We start from the raw sequence: 23,835 nt of genomic DNA on the forward strand, positions 1-23,835 counted from the left end.
AATCCTTCTGAGTCTCGGCACAGTACAGTTATGGCAAATTTATCATACATGTTTGGCCATAAAGATTACAATCTGTTTGGTTATACTGCACCGTAAAAGAAAACTGCATTTAATACTTCCAATAGCACCAAAGTAACAATATAATTTATTACTTTTACAGTGCTTTAGAGAGGAAGCAAAAAGATTAAACAAGGGGGAAATAAATCTTACAAAACAGGTATAATAAATACAGCAGTCAGTAAGAAGGCTGTGTGTTGTAAGAAGATGAGGTCAAGTTGCTGTTAATCTGGATGTGGCAAGTTGTTTCAGGATCTAAGAGCCTTTAATGATGAGGGTTGTCCCCTTCAGTTTAAGATTTGGCCCCTGTAAGACTGTTGGATAGGATGAGAGGGGATGCTAAAACATTTGCGATTAAAAAGTCAGAAAGACACTCATATTGCTTTCCATGCACTGCTTTACAAGGATTCTGAGGATTTTAAAAGCATCTAATTGTAGGGGAATGCCAAAAGGCTAGAACTAGCTTGTAATGTTATTCTGTAATTTTCTTCTTCTGCGAGTTTAGTGGCAGCCTGGAACAACTATTAAACCTAAAATTTATACAACACTCAAAATGAGATGAATTAATCTTCCAAAACTAAGTTTAGACAGGCCAAAAAGTAATAATTTAAACTTGTGCTGCAACTAAATTTCCAAGATAGTGTAATAGTGTAATATTTCTTAGCAGATTGGTTGATTGTCCCCCCCCCCAAATATTTATCTTTGAACACTACAGGGAAGTTAACAGATCTAAAATCACTGGGTTGCATTTCCTATCTTTCCCTTGGCACAGTGGTGGGATATTGGTAATTCCAGGCTTGTTTGTTAGCTGAAAATATTGACATTTGAAAGAGTAATAAAAGTGTATGCATTTGACCTGTTTACACTCGGTGCTGTGGAGCTGCAGACTTGAGAGTAAATGAAAAAAGAAAAGATATTGGCTTTCTGGATGCTCTGATGTTTTATTTTTCACAATACATGGAGGGCTTAACATTAGTGTTTATATCTTTGTTTTATTCTTCACTGCATTTATTTTCTTCACTACGTCAAGGTAATCACGGAGCCAGCCACAGTTCTCTGGGTAACATAACTAGTCAAAAACATGACAATCCCAGGAAGCACACATCATTAAATGGTGGTCCATGGGTTTTTTAATTTCCCATATGATGTACATTTTTCAGATACCTCCATATTGGTGCGTAGCTGAAGCAACCGCTGTAACTAATGTTTCTTACTTGTGCAATAGAACACTTGAGAAATATCTCTGAATACTTGTGTATTTTTTTTCACTTTATCATGTTACAATATACAACTATTTAAAAATATTTAGTTTTGAAAGGGAAGTAATGTTAAAGTTGTTGGCATATCTTCTATTTTTAAGTCCTGTTCTTACTACGGGGCAGCTGTGGCTCAGGAGGCAGAGCGGGTCATCCACTAGGTTGGCCGTTCTGAATCCCAAATTGTTCCTCATGCTGTGCCATCGGTGTGTGAGTGCGTGTGTGTGAATAGGATTAGTTCGATTCTGATAAGCAGTTGGCACATTGATGGCAGCCTCTGCTATCAATGTGCCATGAAGTGTATAGCGCTTTGAGTGGTCGAAAGACAAGAAAAGCACTACCTAAGTGCAGTCCATTTACCATTGTGCAATTTGTGCAGTTACATTCTGCAACTGTTTCATGCTTTCGGATTCCTTAATATATTGTATATTTTTGTAGAGCCAAAACAACCTATTGTAGTTAAAGCCTTGAGTATACACATGATGACATTAAAATCATTGCATTAAAATGTCATGGAAAAAAACAAAAAACAAACAAAAAAAATATTATTTTTGTTTTTTGTTATACCGCCCAACAATAGGTCTGACAGGTGAGTAATTTTACTTATTTAACTTGCAAAGAATTGAAATGAAGATTGCTTGGCAGCTAATTATCTAGTCAAGACTTATTAAATACTTGATGAAATGATGCAGACAAATATCTGCTGTGTTGTTTTTATTCACATTTATCATCACATTCTTCTTCTTAATGGTGGCAGATTTACTATATCCTTTACTTATGTAGCAGTTCTACTACTACAGTGCATTCAAATACATTACTGGATTATTATTACTAATGCAAAACATACACATAGCATTTCAATGCTGTAGTTGGAGTTAATTTTAGTTGATTATACAGTAAGCAGTTGAGTAAAAAGTACAATATTTCCCTCTACAATGTAGTGAAGCAGAAGTATAAAGTAGCATAAAATGGAACTAGCCAAGTGAACTACAAGTACCTCAAAATTGTACTTAAGTACAGTACTTGAGTAAATGTACTTAGTCACTTTCCACCACTGCAAATAATCAATTCAAGTACCTAGATACTACTCTGTAGTGGTGGGAAAGTATTGCCCAATTTTATCATCATTCATTGTTTTTCTGAATCATTTTGCTGGCTTATTCTCCCCTAAATAGATGAATTTTAATATGTAAAATGATTTTCATTAAACCAGTGCTTGGTTCATATATAAAAACATAAGAGACTCTTGCTCCTACTGTCTGTTTAGCTAAAAAAGAACAATACACATTTCTAGTTTTGAAGTTATTAACATTTAACAGCATCTTATTAAAAATGCATCCATTCGGTTCACTCTGCATAGCAGAATGAGGGCAAAAGGACAAGCACAGAGAGCCAAAAAGTACATGAGGAAAGTATATATTGTATCATAATAAAAGGCTATGGCTTTGTAGTGATGAACAGCATGTTCTCTTTAAAACAGTCCTCCCAGTCGCTTGCATGAAAAGACAAATCACAACAACTTTTCCTCTTGCTGTCACATAAGAATATTTATGCCTCAGGTTTCCACCCCTGTGGTGAAAGTAAAGCAGCAGAGACTCAGGTGTGGCAGCTGCCTCAGCCCTGCAGCTTTTACTGTAGCTGCCTCCAGTGTTCAGCTCAGTATTCACATGTTCTGTGTGTGGCCCATCAGTTAGTGCGACGGGCAGCACAGAGGACACAGTTCTCCACTTGTGAACAACATTTTCATTCTGCTAATTGTTACAGTGAGCACTCTCATTTGGTTTGAACCAACATGGCTGACAGATGGCGTATTACCCCCTCAATGAGTCCTGAGAGTGGCTGCTATTGTGTAATAGGACGAGCCAACTGCTTGAAATGAACATGATAATCATACCATGGAGTCATTCGGCAGTGCTCTGATTAAAATGACTTGGTGTGGATCGGGGAAAAAAATGCTGATATGAAACACTTGGTTTGTGAAAGTCAGAGAAAGAGAATGGAGCAGAGTTGTCCCAGTTGTATCTTTGCTGTTCAAAAATAGACCAGTTGCCCTCAAATACCATGATAGAGGACAGACCATGCACAATTCACATGCTATTTCAAAGTAAAAATAACAACCTCATATAAGCTGTTGCCTTAGCTGGTTTAATCCACAGCTGCTGTTAGGTTTCTCATAAAGAAAACAAAACTGTGGTCCAAAATATTTCCAGTAATTGGTCATCCAACTTCAATTACATACAAAAACAATTAGCATCTACATACTGTAGAGCTGTGTTGTAACATGCTATGCAATAATGTGGTATGTGTAATAAATTCTGTTCTGGGGAAATATTAGATACCAGTCCAGTTACACATTACCCTATTATCTCAACATCAGATCTTGAAAGTATAAAAGGTTAAGATTTCAGTTCTGGTTTATACGTCAGCACCCATGGTTACTGGTGGTGACACTAAGTGCCCCTTACAGTAATAACACCGCTCCCAGAGTTTCGTTCGAAAGACACAGGTAGGAATGCAAGAGAAGGAGAGCAACTAGCCCGTCTGTTTACGGCACACCCAAACAAACCATGGGCTGAGAGGAGTCCCTACATTCAACAATGCTTGTCTCCTGCAATGCATGCATCCATCGTTTCCTGTGAATCCCTTGTGCATGTGTGTGCAGAGAACGTGTAGATAGGCAAAGAGGATAAGCAGACTCCAGGAACAATTACAGAATGCAAATACATTGAATGGCTATTGCTAAAAAAAAAGGTTGGACATATTAGAAATAGGGTTTACTGTAATTAAAATATTAAGCCATATAACCGTAAATAATTCAACAGCTATCAGCTTCAATTCCTTTTTTTTGTGCAATTAGTAAATAGTTGCCTCTCAGCTAAAGCAGTAAACAGGCCTCACTGCAAAGTAGCAAGAATGTTTGACTTTCTTTGGGAGGAAATGCTCCGACAACTTTGGTTTTATCAAGTGACAGTGTGACAAGAACATTGCTGTCAAATGTTAACACTGCAGACCAGAAGTCATTCCACTGCAAACAAGGTGACATCAAATACCCTTAAAACAGCATCACAACACCAAACTGAGGTAAAGCAACCCTGACTATCAAGGGTAGGTGTAGCAGTTATCCAATGTTTCAGAGAAGCCTTGATTGGCTGTTTGAATGTGGACAGAATAACACCAACACATTACAATATAGTGAGATGCAACTTAATACAACAGCTTTCTTTCTTTTAATAAAGCTTGTAATATTAACTGTGTTGTGATTGTGTCAGGTCTTTATTTGCCTCGATGATAATTGTAGAGGGTTTAGTTTGTGCTGTTGTTGTGTTTCCTTTTGATAATGCAGCTGTGTTTCATGATTTTTGAGACTTTTTCCCTTGCTATGTTACATAATTCTGCAGTATTTGTGGCTGATTCTCCAGCACTTCAGGCGTCGACTATCTGGCCTATTGGTATCTCTGTAAGTTTCCTTATCAACGCTCACTTGTAAAATTAGTATTTCTCAGATGTCTGTTCAAGCCGACACATGCTGTTAATTGGTTTTTAACTGAACATTCTGTAGTACAACTCACTTGTAAGAATGTCTATAATTGTGATTTACAGGGGTGAACTTGTGACTTATGACTGACTCATAATACTCTCCTGTAAGAGTCTTGACGTAATCATGACGGCATATGCTGAACAACTGCAACGGCAGTACCACAACAGCACTGACTGCACAAGCTGAATAACAACCTTAACATCATACCATATACTTCACAACTGTTTATTCATAGCCAGGATTTTGTAGTGGGCTGTGTTATCTCACACAAAATTTCTATTATTGTGTCTACCCATGATAAGGGTTTAATGTATAATTTTACCATGCAGGTTATTTATCCAGCTCTCTTGCTTGTGTGCTGTGCTGTGCTATTGGGTTACCCAGCTTCTTTGCAAAGACATGCACAAGGGACATGTGTTCCTGATTGTTGAAGATGAAGGGAGGATGCACACTAACTCAATTTCAGAGATGTAACAGAAAAGTAATATAAAAAAGTGTTCCTGTATCCTGAAAAACACACACTTGTCTTTATATTTAAGTAGTAACTGACAACAAACCCAGGAATCCCTACAAAAACTAAGGAGAGTGAAAGTGCGTGCCCACTTACATTATGGTGCTGTCCCACAGTGCACAGTAAGGGTTCATTGTTCCCTGGAAGGCAGGAAAAGGACAAAATGTTTATCAAGTCAATTATTATGATAATTTATCATCATTATAATCATCATCATTATAAATCAACTGTATGTTTGTCCTTCTACGTAGATGTCATTGAAAAGGTGTTTCATGTGTGGATTAAACCATCAGACGCACACACACGTGCTGACGCTGTCAGACTCACATGCACTTTATCTTCAAGATGAATAAAAAGGCCTGGATCATAAAAAGGATTGTCCATGTAATTATCTGACTGCGGTGCACTCTCCTGACACCGGGTGCTTGCAAATTAATTATCGAGCCAATTAACCACCATTGTGTGTTGGCTAATGGGTGGTGATATGTGCTGTGGTCATTATCAAACATCCAGTCAACAGACAAAAACTCTTTCTAGAGTGTTAAAAAGGAACCTTTAATCTTTTATAGTGAAACTAACTAATAAAAAGTGATATTCATATGTGCAATCAATGTGTTCATTCGTTGATATATACAACAATTTTTTTCTTACATTTGCCAGGTGAGCCAGTTCAATCTCCAGGTGGGATTCAGTTGCCTTGGGCTCAGGTTTCACAGTCACAGCAATGACCTTGGAGTTGACAACCGTGTGGTTCCTGAGGCAAACAAAAGTTAGAAAATAACTGGATGTAGCTGTAACACAATGTTCAATTGTAAAGTAGGGTCAAATGTACAACAATTTACTTCACTTTCTAACACAATGTAGTAAAGTAGAGGCGCATGTTTGCTATATATGCTTAACTGTATTAGCTTACTGGATATCCCTATAAATGTTACACGGAACTTCTAAGTAAAAAATGTGACAACATTTCTAGTGTTCAAAGCTTTAACTTTGATTTTACTTCAAACACCTCTTGTTATGCTCCGTGAAGATTAACAAGGATTACGTTTAAGTGCAGAGTCAGTGAGATTTATGTGGGATCTATAAGGAACACTTGTATCAAAACCTGATCCGGGGCTCTTGAAAAGATTTTCTGCACATATTTTGAATTTGAAGTTTCTCTCTGCTAGCTAATCTAATAATCTAAAATATAGAGTGCAAGTTCTTTGAATTCATTCTTAAACTAGTCAAGTATTGGTCTCTATTGCAGGTTGTATTGAATACTAACCCAAATATCAAACACTCAATAACAGGATGATTGAAAAAAACTGCCCATTAGACGTCAAAGCAGCTATACAGGACGTTTGCCAGTGATGGTGTTCAAAACATCTAAGCAGACCAGAAAACAGAGAGTACAAATCAGAGGCTCGCCTGATCTGAACGAGATGTTTCTTTGTATCCTACGCTTTTAAAAATCTGGCATTACAGTCCTGTTTCAAAAATCATCTCCAGCTATTGTATAGTTGACAGAATATTCTTTTTATTAGAAGCTGCAATCTGTGAGCACTCCCCACTAGGAAGAAAACTGTCAGCTTCACAAAGGAAAGTAGAGGTGATACTGCAGCAGCCCCCTTTCCTACCAGCACCGCATGAGCTGAGAATATTTTTATCTGACTTTGTTATATGGTACAAGTCTGTTATTTTAAAATGGAAATCAATGGAGTAAATGGGTAAGTTCTTCATCTCTCTCTAAGTGCACTGAGAGACGTCTGACATTTGGTAGCAAACAAAGTTATTTTCTCCTTTGAAACTTCTCAAGCTTAAAATTTGGCGAATGGAAATCCTGAAGTCTTAAACAGTTGCCACTGGATCTGCTCGGAAACGGCGAGCTTCAGCGTCCCATTATGAGCTCCACTCCACATGTGCACAGAGGGCTGCTGTTCCACCTGTGACAGCTGGCCTGGCCAGTCCTAGAATGACCGCTCTGTCCTTGGGACGTTGGTGCCAGGGACTTGTTGATTGGGGCCTGACACCAGGTGTTTGTTTGAGACATCCCGCTGCTTTTCCAGCCACTAATGTCATCCTTAATTAACTACATATTCCATGCTACAGTGAATATGTTTCATTTACTAAATTATAGTCAACACAAACAAACTGATTTCTGAAGTTTTATATATGCAGAAACATGATGTGTGTTATCAACCAGGACAAATTTACTATAATTATGAATGAAAAGTATCTTTAAACTTAAAATAACATGTGCAACAAAAGCAAAAGCACTTTCTCCTGTTGAAACTTTGGAGTGGAATATTTCAGGGACACTGGAGTCAGGCACAGCCTGGTTTTAAGACTTGATCTACAACTCTGAATAAAAATGGACACCTCTGCTGCTTCCAAAGGATTAAATCTGTCTCATATTTCCTCTTGCCAGCAGACCAGAAAATATAGACAAGGAGATATGCAGCACTTACTTTGGTGAAGGTAGCATGAGTCCAAGAGTCTTGTAGAGAACAGTTCCCATAATGAAGACAGGCGATCCTTCCATATCTAAGGAGAAAAATGAACAATTAATTAACACTATTGTCTGTTTTTTATACCGATAGACTTCCTTTATTGTAGTATCACCCAACTTCATTATACAAGTGGACCTTGTTGCCAGACTTTCAGTTAAAAAGCAAATATTCAACCTCGTCCATACTGTATATATTTAATACTGTAAGTTTTGCCTTCTAATAACACAGTGAATTTTCACAATTCAAAGGAAAGTTTTAATTGGGAGTAACACTTGGCTTAAGTAAACCTGCTAGTTTGCAGTGCCAAAGCAGTTTCTGCCAATAACACTCTAAGAAAAAAAGATTTTTCTTTAACGAAGAGCACTTTTTGCAACTTTTTGCAACAGACTTTGTTGACTTCAGTCAGAGAAGTGCTAAAGTCTCCTGTACAATCAGCTTCTTGCCCTGTCCAAATTAGAGTGGCTGGGATTAGGCACGTGGCACAGATTCATAATCAATCCCTTGTTTTGTTATCTTTGATATATTCCAGATAAGACTGATTACACCAATTAACCAAATTGTCTGGCTCTGGATTGCAATATACAGTGGCGACTGGCAGTGTTTGAAAGGATGCTGAAAATGCTGAGTCGATGGAAAACTCAGCGACTGAACAAGCACAGGCAAGCAAACTGGCTTTGTTCGGAGGCTTGTAACATTATTTCACTTTCCCAAAACAAGGGGTGATGTAGCATAAAACATTAAGAAAATACCTGCTGCAGAAGACTGATGTGTCTGTGTGAAAGTCTTATTGTAAGTTTTCAGACAAAGCAATTCGACTAAAATCATCCAGCTTTTGCTGAGATGCCAAGATATTTATTTTCCATTCCTCAGCAGTGGCCAATAAATCCATCATTGTCTATTCACTATGCATTAATCCTACATTTCTACAGCAGTTTCCTCTGCGGATGCTATACATGTTACTGCAACTTTTATACAGAAGTAAACTTTACATATATATTCTAAGACAAATAAATAAAGTATGTGGAGGCCTAAAGGAAGATGTCTTGGATGACTAGGATGGTTCTTGAAATATATTCAGTCACATACCTGCTGACTGGGAAACAAAGAGGCCCTTTGGGATGACCACTTTATCTTCGGAGTTCCTGGCCCATTCAACCATGCCTTTACGACCCTTCATGGGGAAGTTGATGTCAGTCATCACAGACACTGCTGGAAGTCTCTGGATGCTGGCCACTGCAGAATTTAAACACACAGACCAACGAAGAAATACTGATGATCAATATACTTTAGAGTATTTATGAGTTTGTTCTCTCATGGAGAGGCATCCAAGATCAATTTACCAAAAAGTCAGCCAGTAATTAAATAAATCTCATTCATTCACGTTTATACCGTCTCGTACACACTTGGTAACACATAAACTAGATGCAAGTTTGTGTGTTTTTTTTGGATTTCTGTATCAGTGTGTTTATATGTGAAGTATTGTTTGCTGTACAACGGAGCTGAAACTTTCATCCTTCATAAGTTGTGCTACAACACCCCTGTGTTACTCTTTAAAGGTGCAATCTGTAATTCAAATATAAACCAAAAAAAATCAAAATTGCTCCCAAATTGAGGCCTCTCGATTTGAAATACTCTGGCTAACACCACACAACAATGACATCTATTATCTAGTTGCATTGTACATGTGAATATACCTATATAATAGTATGATATGTATATATGATATATATGTCAAAATATGCCCAAATGGGGTTTTAGTTCATTTATTTATACATTTACCACTATGTACAAAATCAAAGCTACAACTGGCACCTGACAACTGGTAGACAGGTAATCTCCTTAATCACTCTTTTCTTTTCTCAACTCCCAGCTGAGGCGCCTTAAAAGAACAGTCTCTGCACCAAGGCCACGACAAAGAAAATTCCCAGGATAGACTGAAAAGGCCTTAGCATTACAAGGGGAGCATAAAGATGTACTGTTCTCCACCTGATATCGCATCCAGTCCCGGTCAGGTGGTGCTTCAGCGAGGGGAATCTGAGGCTAATCCTACCATTGATGCAAAAGCTCTATTGTTCCTCGTGCTCTGCCAATAATACAATTTGAATCCTGGCAAGACTCCATGTTTGAGTGAAATCTGTGACAGAAGGTGTGTCTGTGTGTTTCGGATGATCCAGCAGCGGGCATGAAATCACAAAGTGCCACGAGACCCCAAATTTGCAAAGAGGCCTGTTCACAGCACCAGATGTTGGGAGCAGGAGTGGTAAGTGCGTGTGTATTTGTGTTTGGGTTTTTAGTCACGGGGCACACTGTGAAACACAACAGGGTGCTAGGAAGAGTTCTTTCAGAGTTCTGGGTAATACTGCAGGTAAATGGGGCTTTGCACTTGCCTGATGGGGCTAGACAGCACAAATAAAGTGATAATTTAGGATTGTGATGCCTCTGAACACCGATTCAGTGCATTCTGCATGGCTCATTTTCATAAGAGGGAATTATAGCATTGGTCATTACATCTGAATGTATTCACGAGAGGTTCAGCATTAAGTAAACTGTTGAGGTAAAACAACACAAACATTTTGCATGGAAAATAAATTAATGAGCATCCACAGCCATTGTATGCGTGTGTAATTGCAATTAATCACTACTAATGTCAAAATATTCTCTCGACCATGAAGCACAGCCTCACAATAGACAGCCAGAACAAAAATGTCAAACGGGCATGATGTATTTCACCTTCAAAGCGGTGTTTAATTTTCTAACATGTCCCAAGCTTTACTTTGTCCTCTAAGTGTTTGCTTGTAAGAAGGGAGAATAAGTTGCTGGAGTGGAGAGCCTTTTGCAATCAAGGTTATTTGACTAAAATCAGGAGGACAGAGGACGATGCACCGGTGACAGCCAGTATTTATCTAGGTGTCAAGAGGCTGCCATAAATTAGTGACGAAATGATGCCGCAATATCTTACTCAGCCAGATGCTCTCCACTTGGCTTACACCGATGGATCCACAAAACTTTCCATTCCTTTAATCAAAAGGGCCACGTGAGCTGAAATTACTGTGTGGCTGGCTGGCAAAGCCTGTGCTGTGTCCAGGGGTAAAAATATTATCCTGAAAACTCTGTTTTCCATGTCCTAGGCATGTATTATCAAAATAGAGTTTGGTACGTTGAATTATTTTCCAAATACACAGTAAAATCTGAATGGATGAATTCACCTTTTATATAAACAGCCTATGTCTGTGAGTTTCTGACCATAATGGCAAAATCGAAAACATACACAAAAAGCAGACATTTATTCTGACATTTACAACAGACAGGTAAAACATGTTCTTGCACTAAAAATGTCTCCCTTCAAGACCTTTATATATTTTCACCAGCAGCCAGTAAGGGTCTGGTTGATTCTAGCCAGAGGCAGCTCATTACTGCCACATCTTCAGATAATTGCTCAAAAGCCAAATGGCCCCTCAGTGCTACTGTGAGATTTTTCAGAAAGCTGCTCCAGAAATCTGCCTGCCTTGGCCCTGCATTGCCGAATTGATAATAATTCTGTACTTCCAGCATTCACATACTACTTAAGACTAACACCACATAAGAGGTTCACACATGTTCCTCAGTGTTTGATTAAAAAATTATCCATCACAAAACACATTTCCCCCTATTCCTTCCTGTACAAATATACAAATTGTATGTGTTCAGCCACTAAATGTATCCGTTCTTTTCTATGAGTTACAAAAGAAAAAAAAATCATTATCATAATCATAAGCCTTTTAATGGGGTAAAAAAGAACAGGAAGCAATGCACTTATAGAGTTTTCAAAGAGTCCTGGGACTAAGAATTTAGTCAGTTTTGTGCATTTCAACTGAATTAGTCTAAAAGAAATGAGGGTCTGTCTGCTTTATTAGTGAAACTGATGATACAACACAGCTGCAACTCATTAACAAGGTGCACGGAGTAATCAGGAAGACTTCAGTCACACCTGGAGAACTATGTGAAGCAAAAAAGCTACTTGCTTTCAAAAAGTTCTTAATGCCTTTGATGCACTTTCACTTTGAAAGCCAGATTCATTATTGTGGAGAACTAGGAAAAACAAGTAATTTAATTAAACCTTACTAATTATCAATTAATAGTTCTAAGTGTGGCTCAAATACTTTGCTTCATTAGCACATATTGTTCAATTGTTGCTACATAACAGAAAAAGTCAAATGTTACTGAAATATGTTGTTCCCTTCTCTTAAGTGTAATTTAAACTGCTTTAGGGTGGAATCAATATCCGCTGGGATCTCAATGTTGGGATCCAGTCAGTAAAGGTGTGCCATTTTTCAGGTTTCATCACACTTTGAATAAATTACTATTGATTATATTATAGTTTCCTCATTAAGGCAATCAGAGTAGAACAGTGTGGATAAAACTAATTTTGTGTTATTTAGACTTACTGGCACTCTGCTGCAAGTTTTAGCACATTTACTAAAATATATACTGTATCATTGCCAAACATAATATCACAGTCTTCTAGATTTTTGTAAGAGGTTCTGCCATCTTACAGGCGACCAATGCCACTATTTCAGTGCGCACATGAGAATAAACTTGCAGGTTATCTATCACGTATTTGTGTAGAAAAAAATGTCATTAGACAGAGCAGGGAGACTTTTCAATTCAGTGAAATCAATTTTGAAATTGATGCCCCTTCAAATGCTGTACTGCACAACAATACATCATGAAAATGGGCAAGAAAATAAGCATAGAGACATTATTGTTACTGTAGTGGACTACTTATGTTTTTGTAATTCAATTTTGTATGAATTCAATAAAAACTAATGGAACTAAAAAAAAACTAAAAATAAGTGTATGCTTGGAAAATAGTGAGCAGTAAAATATATGTGATATGTGATTTAAAAACTCATGCAATAACTACAGTATAGTCCTTCAAGAACAGGCCCTGATTATTCCAGTCAGTGCTTTTTTAAGACATACATTTTAAGAACAAAATACTGAGTTGCATCATCGCTCCATGTCATATCATATCTGATGGAAGGACACAGTTTCATCCATAGTCCCACAGATTTGAGCAGGCCAGACAGTCATACGCCTGACTAATATAATAAAAGTATTTCATATTCAAGTTTGGCTATGCAATACAAAGCATTTGTATGAATCTGGATGAAACACTTAACTGTAAATTTAGAGCCAGTTTCACAGAATAGATTGCATATTGTGTACGAAGCAGGGCTCATGTGTTAATGCTTTTTCCCAGCACAAAGAGGAGGCAGTGGCAGTGAGATTGGACCACCACTATTAAGCCAAATTGGAAGAAGTATAAAACAGGAGAACATTCTCACATCTGTGAAAGAAGTCATTAACGCTTGGCATTACGGAATGCATTCAAGCCTTATTTCCAAGTGTCCATTACTTAATTTGCCTCTCATGGTGTTTCATAATGGCATTTTGATAGGTGCATTCATTGTACCATGTTTGGTATGCTATTCTTTGGGGCTACCTATTCATCATTATGGAAATCATAAACCATAAAGAGCCACTGAGTGTGAGTGTTTTTTATAAGTGGGTCAAATGTTAGCCATTGTAAAGAATACAAGGAAGAAACCTCACTCCTCCAGAGGCATTGCCTACCAGCACAGCTGTACATGCTCACATTCACTTGCATGAATAAATCACGGCCGCAATTCTATTATTCCATTCCAGTAAGACACCATTTATGGCTGAGTAAGAAATGAAATGCCACAGAGACCTCAGATCATCCAAGAGGCTGCGCGACAGAAGCGAAAAAAAAAACCCATGAGAACATTAGGGAAGAGAAATACTGCTCAAAGACTCATATCCAGAGACCTTTTTTTCCCAAAGAGGGGGAGTTATAATCTGGACCACAATCAGTGGTGCAGAAAAAAAATGTTAGCAAGCTCATTACAGCTGCAAAGAATAACTTCCCATTTTATAGACTTTTATCAGACACTCCCACAAAATGTCTTTTAAATAACTGCTAATCTCGCAAGAAACTGACAATCTTTTTTATGCTGCCACACTTCTGCACAACATGCTTTAGGGTTACGCTTTGCTAATCATGTCTATCTGCAGTACAGAATCACTTCACCATCAAATATGCCACAAATACTTTATTTGATTATTGTGAAAAACTGATCTGAAACTATTAATGGATAGAAACTGTCTATGATATTATGTTTATACAGTGAACAATGCTGGTAAACACAATCTACTGCACTCTATAAAAATATAATTACTATTATAAGAGTGCTGTGTGTATTTTTTCTTTATACTGTAGCTCTAGTTAAGCTGTTGTGGGGGTTCCTACACTGCAGGCTCTTGATATTGGATTTGGTGTTAAGTGTTTTCATAGGAATTTAGCACATTAAGACCACAAGCTCAGTTTTAATTAACATTATCGATTTGCAGTAATTTTACTCCCCCACCCTTACCACGCACCATTTATCCTAAATTAATGAGGGTGGGGAAATTGACACAAGGAGTCAGCAGAGCACAGGGATTATGTGTCCATGTCAAGCAGAAAAACGGGTAAAACGAGTTCAGCTGCTGTGGGCTGGGAGGAAAAGAGGACTCATTCTTACCCAAGTTCCCAGTCATCAAATAGGCATTGTGGAAATCCTTCATGCCCAGTCCCACGATGTGGATGAATTCCTCTATGACCTGCATGAGCTCCACCGCTCCGGGATAGATCTGGACAAGATAAAAAAAAAGACGACAAGACGCTTTCGATTTCACAAATGCAGTAGTAGTCGTATTAATGAACGGATGGAAGTGTTGAACACGAACAAATAAGAAAGTCATAAATACATATTAGAAAAAACCTTTAGGTATACAGTTGAAGATGGAAGCTGTAAAAGAACATAAAAACACTAAATCAAATATTGAAAACTAAATAGACGTAACACAATTACAACCTGATAAAAGAGATAAAAAAGTAGGAATGTTTAAGAGAAAAGGTCATAGAATATGAACATATTTTGATTAAATTTAAAGTTTCTTGTGTTTTGCAACACAATGTTTATATAACTGCGACTGAACCATCTACAGCTGAAAGAGTTAGTCCAATAAGCAATAATCTGATTGACAGAAATGTAATTGCCATCTATTGTTATAACTTATCTTAAAGCAAAACTGACAAAAAGCTTTCAAGCTTCTTAAATATTCACACATTTTCTTTGTTATTCGATTGTTAGTTGTATTTTCTGATACTTTAAGATCAAATAATTAGTCGATTAAGAAAGAAATGACTGGGCAGATAGTGGCAACCCTAATTGAACCATCCATGTGACATCAGGATCGGAGCTAGGACCACCGGGTTTACACACACAGTTGTTGGTTGGCTTCCCCTCTGAAAGGCTCTGCCAAGTCAAGGGTGATTGCCTGGGTTCATGTGACGCTTCATACACATCAGCGCTCAGCGAGAGAATGCAGCGCCAGGAATTCAGCACCACAGACAGCTCCACAGCTCGACCAGTAACACCACTGGTCGGGGTCAGCTCTTTCCTCTAAGTCGATAAATCAAAGGCACGCTAATCCAATAAGTGACCTTCAAAAGATTGGACCACTGTCCTGGCTGTCATTCTAGTGGTGATGGGTCGGCTCTAATGAGAGTCTTTGATTTGGGGGCCAGCAGTTTTGTCCTTTGACTGCGATATTGTGAATACTGATTATGGGATTATGTGGCTGTGCCATACATGACGACAGTTTTGCCAGTCTCTGACACAGTTGCCACTTTGACCAAGTATCAGCTGCACAGAACAATGCTGTAACATTTCAAAATGTCAAATTGTTGGAGAAATGTGTCATATTATACAAATATTATGGTAGGACTTAGCACACGGCGATGATGTCAGGCAATTAGAAAGGCCTTTGAGTGGCATTAAGCAATTAACACCTCACTCTCATGCTTGATATTCAACAAACACCTGAGGCAGGTATTTCCCTCCTCGGTAACACCTTGTGTTCTGTGTGTTTTCACATGCCTCTACATGTGCCGCTGCTAAGCCAGGCAAGCGGATCAGTGATGCTGAAGTCGAGAGCCTCTGACACAGCAGAGTGAAAGCCATAGTGGGGGAAAAAGCACATCACGTCGCCCCTTCCGGCGTGTCTGACGCACAGTGCAGTCATGCTCATTCGGCTGGTCTCCATGGCAACCCTGAGATGTGAAGGCAGCGCAGGGAAATGGCTGCAGTGGAGGTTCTGTAGACAGAGCTCTTCCTTTCCTTGCCATGGTAACAGTGACAGGAGGTGAATATATAGTGATCTCTGCACGGAGCCAACTCTGCAGCCAGTAAAACCTCATAGTGAGGTGTTTCATGTGAGTGTTTTCAATGTCCACAGCACGCTGTGTGTGGGTGCTGTGTAAAAACTGAGCTCATTAATGCAGGAAAAGCCAGCAAGTGAGAAAAATTGATAACTGTGAAGGCCAAGCATCGTCTATACTGAAATCAGCTGGCATCGCTTAGCCAACGTCCTCTTGGTGGAGTGCCGAAATTGAAGCAGCACCCCTTAGACAGGCACATTAATAACTACAGAAATAATTAACACATATCTCTTCTGGGTGTTCAATCACAGAGACAACCATTCCTATTCCTATATTTCCTCTGATCTGTCTGTCTCCGTCTCTCTGACGCATTCTTACTGACGAAACCGCTCATTTGTGAGCTCTTCTCACCGACAACCCACCTTTGGGGCCTGCCAAACTGAACCTGCAGTGAGTAAACACCTAATTACTGCCTGTAGAGACACTCGGGACTGGCACTCGTGGCAGAGTTTGAACTGCCTGTGTTCCTCTACCATCTTACTTGAAGTCAGGCATGGAGAAACAAGGACAAAAAAAAAGAGATGACTGATTTTAAGACACCAACTCAGTCGTGCGTCAGTGCAGGTGATACCTAATTGAAGTCAATTTACCATTGAAGGTGACAAGAGAGCAGATGCCCTCTGCAGACTCACAGTCACCACAGATGGTATCTCTGTCAGAGTTTGGATGTGCGTGATTTCAGGGTTCAGGTTGTCTCAGACACCAGTGGCAGGTTTTCAAAACGCGAGTTGCCACCTCTCAAGCTGAGAGATGTGTCCAACAGAGGATGTAGCCAGAAGCCAATCTCCACGGATGAACACAGTGTCAAGAAAGTGTACTGTTCTGTACTCAAACTTTGATCTACAGTACATCACTATGGTTCTGCAGTCTGTTCCCCCTAAATTTGTACTGGATATTCAAACATTTCTTTGATTACACAGCTTCTATACAGCTGCCTTACAATGTCAGAGAAAGGCAGACAGGGAGTCCTAGCTTCTCAGGTACAAGCAATGAGAAGTCTACATTGTTTGTTTCTGTTATAAAATTCAACTGAACTATCGCACTGGTTGCCATGGTCTGTATCAGCTGGGTGAAACAATGTGTGTGCAGCAGGACTGAGTCCTGCGGTGTTAATACTTGGACAGTCTCTTTGGCAGTGCTGCTGCCATCAAGTGGTACTCTGAGGAACTAGCTTTCTAAATGAGGCCAGATGTCACTCCTGCTAAATGACCTCTTGCAGTGATATGTGCAAGTGAAAGATTAACCCATCATTAGCCATACTTTTCTTTATTACTGCTATTCAGATGGAGCAACTGTGAAAAAGCTCTGAGTCGATTTTTCAGACACACAACACTCACGCAGCAATCTGAATTATTTACTGAGTCTACAGCAACATGCTTACCTTTTGTGCGTCTTCCCATTTCTCCTTATTTTCCTCCTCCAAGAGGTTACTGATGATTTGAAAGAAGTTCTGTGGAGAGATGATGAAAGGGAAAATACGTAACACACCCACACACAAGTATTACAGGCACTGCAGCAAGATGCTTTTAAAAATTATGACAAATAAACATCATGCACTCAAAAATGACTGTTATGGATAATATTCTGACGTTTACAGGGATTTCTATAGGGGGTTAATGGCCATCCCTGCGAGGCTCAATAGCACCGGGACAATTTGCCACTAAAACCATGATGGTAAGCCATCAGAGAAAAGATGGACTTGTGGATCAGCCTTGACAAAAATACACCTTGAACCCCCTGCAGCTTGCAGCAAACACTTAATGCTAGAGGAGAGAAGCACAAGCTGCAATCAGAAAAAAAGATGAAAGGGAATGTTTGAGCAGCTGTGTGGATTGTCTTCAGCAGTGGAGAGCAGGGGCGGCTTGGGGTGCATGCCTGCAGTAGTAATAGGACCCCTGTCTGATCTTTAGCCTCGTTATTTCGTCTGGTCTACAATGTGCCTGAGGGAGTGGCTCTCTCTCTTGACACAGGCTATCTTGTTTTCTACTTGAATGCTTATGCTCCCTCTGGTGGTAATGTGCCCACTTTAACACTGCATTAGCGCAGAGACACACGGAGGGGGTGGGCTGGCTGACTGCTCTCCTGTCTGCCCACACACACTATAGAGCTCTCATAATAACCAGAGACAGAATGCTTTCCTCATCTCATAGATTTTCTATGGTGGGAAAATGGCTGAATGGGCCCTAGGTTGCCCATCCATAGCCAGCACATTTGGCTTTTAGTTCTGCAGAACATTAGTAGCAGAGCATGCACCTTATATCCAGTGGAAACTGTTGATAAATGTACAGACAACTCAAGGGAAAGGGCATCCCTTACATTTTGTAGTCCACACACCACTGGGCTTTGGAAGTGCATAATTAAGTGAGTTCAAAGATTTGGTGATTTAATTACCTACATCCTAACCTGAAGCACAAGCTGTATGCCAATTAAGTCCCATCACATTCAAAAGATGCTTATGTGAGTCTAGTGCCTTGACATCACTTATGTTAGATACCTTGTTTTGTGGATTTTTCCTTTCTTTATGTAGTTTCATTTCACATTTTTCACAAATCCAACATTAGGGGTATTTTATAAATGACAAATATGCAGTCCAACATTTTCATAGCTCAGATATTACTTTTTTTTTACTACTAAACGGAAACAGAACTGTGTAATTTAAGTGAATTTTGACATTATTAAAGCAGAAATTATTTCTATTTCCATACATAAAATGGCTGATAGGCAAGAATAAAACTTTTCTAATTTTCCGTCGCTACCAAGTACATCTTTATGCAGGAGAACGACAACAAAACAAGCCTGATAAAGAAACAAAGCAAGATTAGAAACTCGCAAAAGAACTATAAAGGATAATTAGGTTTTTCATTAACACACATACAATATTCAAAAGTTGCTTTGCTGTTACCATCAAATAGCGAGAAACATTTCACTTTCCATTTAGCTTCACTAAAAAACGCATGAGCCAAACACAAACAAAAGCATACACAAATTGTAACGCAGGACAGCACAAAGACCACAAAGAGAACCGAGAAGGGTGTCTTTGAAAATGACACAGCTCTGAGGACATAAATTATCTTATTGGTGATGGAGGTGGAGCTTTAGCTATAATCTCCATCATCCTATTGACATAAAGAGGATCAAGACTGCAGTCAACCCCAACATGATGAGATGAAACAGCTTAGGACGTGGATGAGATCTCTTGATACAATAGAGCCATGGGGCGTGTTAGTCAGGCTTTGTGCTATTTCAGACACATTAGAAAACCTTTTTTCTCATATAATACAGTGATGACAGTAAAATTTATTAAACACTACCCTATTCCAACTGATTATTTTGTCCCGTTTGTAAGCCATTATGCAGTAGCATATGACTTTATCTCACAAAGATCCATACGTACATGTTAAAATAAAGCCACTGTCCACTTACTTGCACATCATCTGAAGATGGCTCATAGCTGGCTCTCTTGAAGGTTTCCGTCACATTGCGAAGGATCTCCACAGAGGACAGCAGGTCACCAGCATAGAAGTTCTTCCTCTGGGTAAGGTCCCGCAGGTTTTTTGTGACCAGGGACATCCCGTCCCCCGCCAACATCCTCTGGCCCTTAGCAAGGTGCCCCTGAACCTCCAAAAACAGGAGAAGACAGAACTTGGGGCATCGGTGTCCTCCAGATACGCACTAAGCTACACATTTTGGAGTAAATGGAGTGCAAAGAAATCAGGAAGAAAGACTCAAGTCTCTACGGCCCTTTATGTGACACTTATATCAAAGCCAGGCCGAAATGTACTCTGCCTCACGGATGTGTTGAAATGAGCCAATATGAATAAAAGAGTTAACTGGAGCAGAAGACACACATTTAGGCAGAAATTGCACGGTGAAATGACATTTCACATCATTGCACAGGGTTTATGTCCATAAATACATGTTCACAGGTGCAGCGCTGTATGTGCTATCTCAGCTCTTCTGAATTATTTTATTTTTAACAGTGATGGAGGGTTACCAAAATTACCTATTCTAGTGGAAAGTGCTAGTGTGTTTCCAGACTATATGCAAACACCCAAAAGCAAAAATATATTTAATAAAGATGGAACCAGACTTTAATAAAAAAACGGATTTCTTGTGATCCTGATGTCTCATCATACGAGATGAAAAAAGAATGAAAGAGAGAGTTCACACCAGAACATTTTGGAAGAAAAAGGTAATTCTATAAAAAAAAAGATAGATAGTTTCACTGAAATTCTCTAACTTTGTTATCCGGTCACTTGATGGTCCAATACAAAATTATAATTTATATGTATCCCAGTAGATATTGTTGAAAATGTTGTGAAGCGTAAGTGAGGAAAGACACTTCACTTTCAGTGCTCATAAAAGCACAAAAGTATAACAAGCTGAAGCAACAAGACAAACACAGATGAGAACATGCCAGAAACTCTAAATCAAATAGTTTAAGGATTTGACGATGACCATTCATTACACAGAGAAAAATAGCAAAATCAGTGTTTTAATTTGCTCCTCCATTGAGAGTGGCTACAGTGTGATGAGAATGGGGTGGCAGGCAAAGGGGGGGGCACTAGGGAGGTAATTTATGATGCATTGGAAACAGAGGCTGTGAGAGGGAGCTGACTTTGCACCTACTGATTGCTGCAAGTATCTGAATTCATTTGTTATGCATCGAGCATAGCTGGGCTGCTCCCAGAAGGCCATACCACGGTGATCCAAAGAGCAGCGTCGACTAGTGGTGCCTGTAGAAGAGAAAGAGACAGCGACAGATTTGGAGAGGGGAAGGAGAGCGAGGGAGGGATGAGAAGGGGAGATGAGGATGCAGGCGCAGAGAGTGGAGACGGGGAGGGGGCGGGGTTAAGACCAACGGAGAGGCAAAAGAAAGGCAGATGGAAGTGGCGGAGTGGAGGGAGTTGGATACAGGAGAAGAAGGAGGGCAAAAGAGGAGAAGGAAGACAGAAATATTAATTCTTTTCAAGAGAGACTTATCTTTTTCCCTTTTTGTCCATTTCTGTTGCCCATCACTCACCATCAAAATTTGATGCGGGCCATTTAAATTTTGCAGTGGAGTTGAGGCACATTATAGAAAGAGGGAGGGAACGGTTTCTGGAAGGAAAGCGCTGCAGTATTTGAACAGATTTGGATTCATATTATGAGCCACAGACACAGTCCCATTGCTTTTAATACATGCACTGTGCGCCGTGTTAATACAACTTACAGTGGATTATTGAAGCATGCAGCAGCTCAGCTGTGATAGCTGTCAGGCATTTAAACAGTGATCCCGAAATAGCAGAACCACCCAATATCCACCCACATTGCCATACACATCCCACATAGGGGTCCAACATCACACCTTCCCAGCTGTCGACCTGGTGGAGTGCACTTCACACATCACCCCACCGCTCCAACACAGGTGCTTGACATCCTGAGGAAAACTCCCACAGTACAAAACATTTCCCCTGGCATCTGCGCTTCACATAAACCCTTCGCTATCTCTTGTTCCCTCTCTCCCTCTCTCTCTCTCTCTCTCTCTCTATGTCTTTCACACACTAACACACACAGACAGAGACAGATCAAAACCACACCTCCTACGCCCACCTTCTCCACAGCTACTACCTGGTGATATGCACTGAAGCCGTGAGTGCACACAAAACATCGCTATGTGCCGGGAGCGCCCATGCAGCACCATGAGACAACCCAGAGGGCAGCAGGAGAGGCCCACCACTGCTCTACACCACACTGATCATCCATCTCCTTTCAAACTGGCTACACCTAGGCGGTTTTATTTACTTTCAAAATCCAGCACTCAAAAGAATATTTTCACTTTTTTTTTTTTTTATCATCTTTCAAGCCCTCACACTCAAAAAAGGTGGTAAAAAAAGTGCATTTTACAATGGCTCGATTCCTAGAAATTAGGGATTCACTCGAGAGTTTTGGCTCTGACATTCGTAAAGGTCATTGTAAACTGAGAAAGACTGTTTTGGCAAAAACACACAAAGCAGTAAAGAGAAGCTGCATTCAAGAACTGTTTTAAAATTATAAGCTTGAAAGTTCTTCAAACAACTGATGTGAATCTTGTTTTCGTATTGATTTGAAAGATGAGCTTAAATCGAGAGCTACAGAAAGACGTTTTTTTTTTTTAAAAGCTTGATAACCTTTAGTCTTCTCTCATTTTAGTATTATACTGTATAATGTTGCAATTTTAATGTGAATTCAGCAGCACTGGAAGTTACAAATTGCCCAAGGCCACAATCATTTTAATATGAAAAGCCTAGACCATAGCTCATTTTGTTCTGTTTACACAACAGTTTTGCAGAGAAAAAAATCATGGTTGTGGTTTTTTAGCTGTATACAATAAAACCAAATACCACACACTATGCTATTTCATAATATATGTCCATAAGCGCTCTTAAGTGCTCATGGGATGCGACGGATTACTGAGGTGGGAATGCGCAACAGTAAAGCTGCAGTCAACACACTTCTCCATCGTCCCTTCTCTATCAGGATCTGCCCTCAGTTGTATTATGTGAATTGAACAAAGGTTCACTACTTGAACGTGTTGGTTTTTTTTAATTTCATATGTGCATTTGGGGAAAAAAAGATTTCAGGCATTTAGAACTAGACTGGCTTTGATCCATAACGGTGGTGGGATCAAACAAGGTCAGAGATGGCAATGTGAGGCTTTTGCTTTGATTCTGCATCAATCTGTCGTCTGTCCTTGCATCATCCATGATGTAGAGTAGGCTGAGTATGAAATATAGGTCAGTGGAGATGTGCTTGATCAAAACCAAGGCTGCACTCCACAGAGGCACTGACCTGTCGCTGTCCGGTTTTACAGCATCTTCAACTCGGCTGCCATTAAAAGAGAATTTTCATTCTCCCCAAGACAGGAGGCTGAAACAGTGTTTACCAGAGATAAGACATGTCTAAAAACACTCTCTGAGAAGGACTTTTTTTAATGGACTTGAGTGTCCAGAGAAATAAGCCACCCAGAAACTACCTACCACTAATAGTATGAAGACAATTAATGTCCTTAAATATCACAAATAATTACCTCATTCATTCTAAAGGATGGTGTCTCATGTGTTTACATGATCATTTTTCTCTGCATTAACCCGTGAAGAGTTTGTTTAATAGCTTGCTGCTTTAATCGCTCCCTCTTTCAGTTGGGTGACTTGAACTTTAATTGAGATTTGGGGCTCTCATTACACAGGCACATCAATAAGAACACAAAAAACTTTTACATGCAGAAACTCTTCTGCAAAGTAAATCCAGGTGTCTCCAGTAACTGCTTGAAAATTTAAGATACAGTGTTGGAGTACTTTTCCTCATTTGACATTTAGTTAAATATTAAAACATATTAGTCATTCAGTTTTGAATAAATAATGTACTGTACTACATGATGAAGTATGCAAATAGTACATCTTAACAATTCTGTGGGGTATATTAAAGAAACTCAGGAACCTCCTTTTCTTAATGTGCATTTTTCTTATTGTTGTATTTTAGTCTTGCACACTACCTAGATGTCACCCAGTCTCTTTAACAAAGTTTGACTAGTTAGACAGAAGGCTGCTGTAAATGTACTTTGTGTATGAACCTTTGTTTGAGTGATATAAAGGGAACAGTTTCATCTGCTGTGTGTACGTATCCTCTCGACT

At 39.3% G+C, this 23,835-nt stretch overlaps 1 protein-coding gene across 10 annotated transcripts in view; it reads right to left on the reverse strand.

Moving 5' to 3' along the window:
• adgrb3 (adhesion G protein-coupled receptor B3) overlaps positions 1-23,835 on the reverse strand; it is a 112,254-nt gene that overhangs the window by 27,223 nt on the left and 61,196 nt on the right. For 9 of the 10 annotated variants that reach the window (XM_051426918.1, XM_051426907.1, XM_051426909.1 and 6 more), the window contains 8 exons: positions 20,813-20,919; positions 19,607-19,801; positions 17,565-17,633; positions 14,442-14,550; positions 8,941-9,087; positions 7,813-7,888; positions 6,014-6,116; positions 5,459-5,502 (listed from right to left, as the gene is read on the reverse strand). In XM_051426918.1, the coding sequence (XP_051282878.1) occupies positions 5,459-5,502; positions 6,014-6,116; positions 7,813-7,888; positions 8,941-9,087; positions 14,442-14,550; positions 17,565-17,633; positions 19,607-19,801; positions 20,813-20,919 (850 nt within the window). The remainder of the gene's footprint in view (positions 1-5,458; positions 5,503-6,013; positions 6,117-7,812; positions 7,889-8,940; positions 9,088-14,441; positions 14,551-17,564; positions 17,634-19,606; positions 19,802-20,812; positions 20,920-23,835) is intronic. The other variant, XM_051426908.1, reaches the window with a different exon arrangement.

The sequence above is a fragment of the Dicentrarchus labrax genome, unplaced genomic scaffold (genome assembly GCF_905237075.1).
Source record: "Dicentrarchus labrax unplaced genomic scaffold, dlabrax2021, whole genome shotgun sequence".
In the NCBI taxonomy this organism is placed as follows: domain Eukaryota; kingdom Metazoa; phylum Chordata; class Actinopteri; family Moronidae; genus Dicentrarchus; species Dicentrarchus labrax.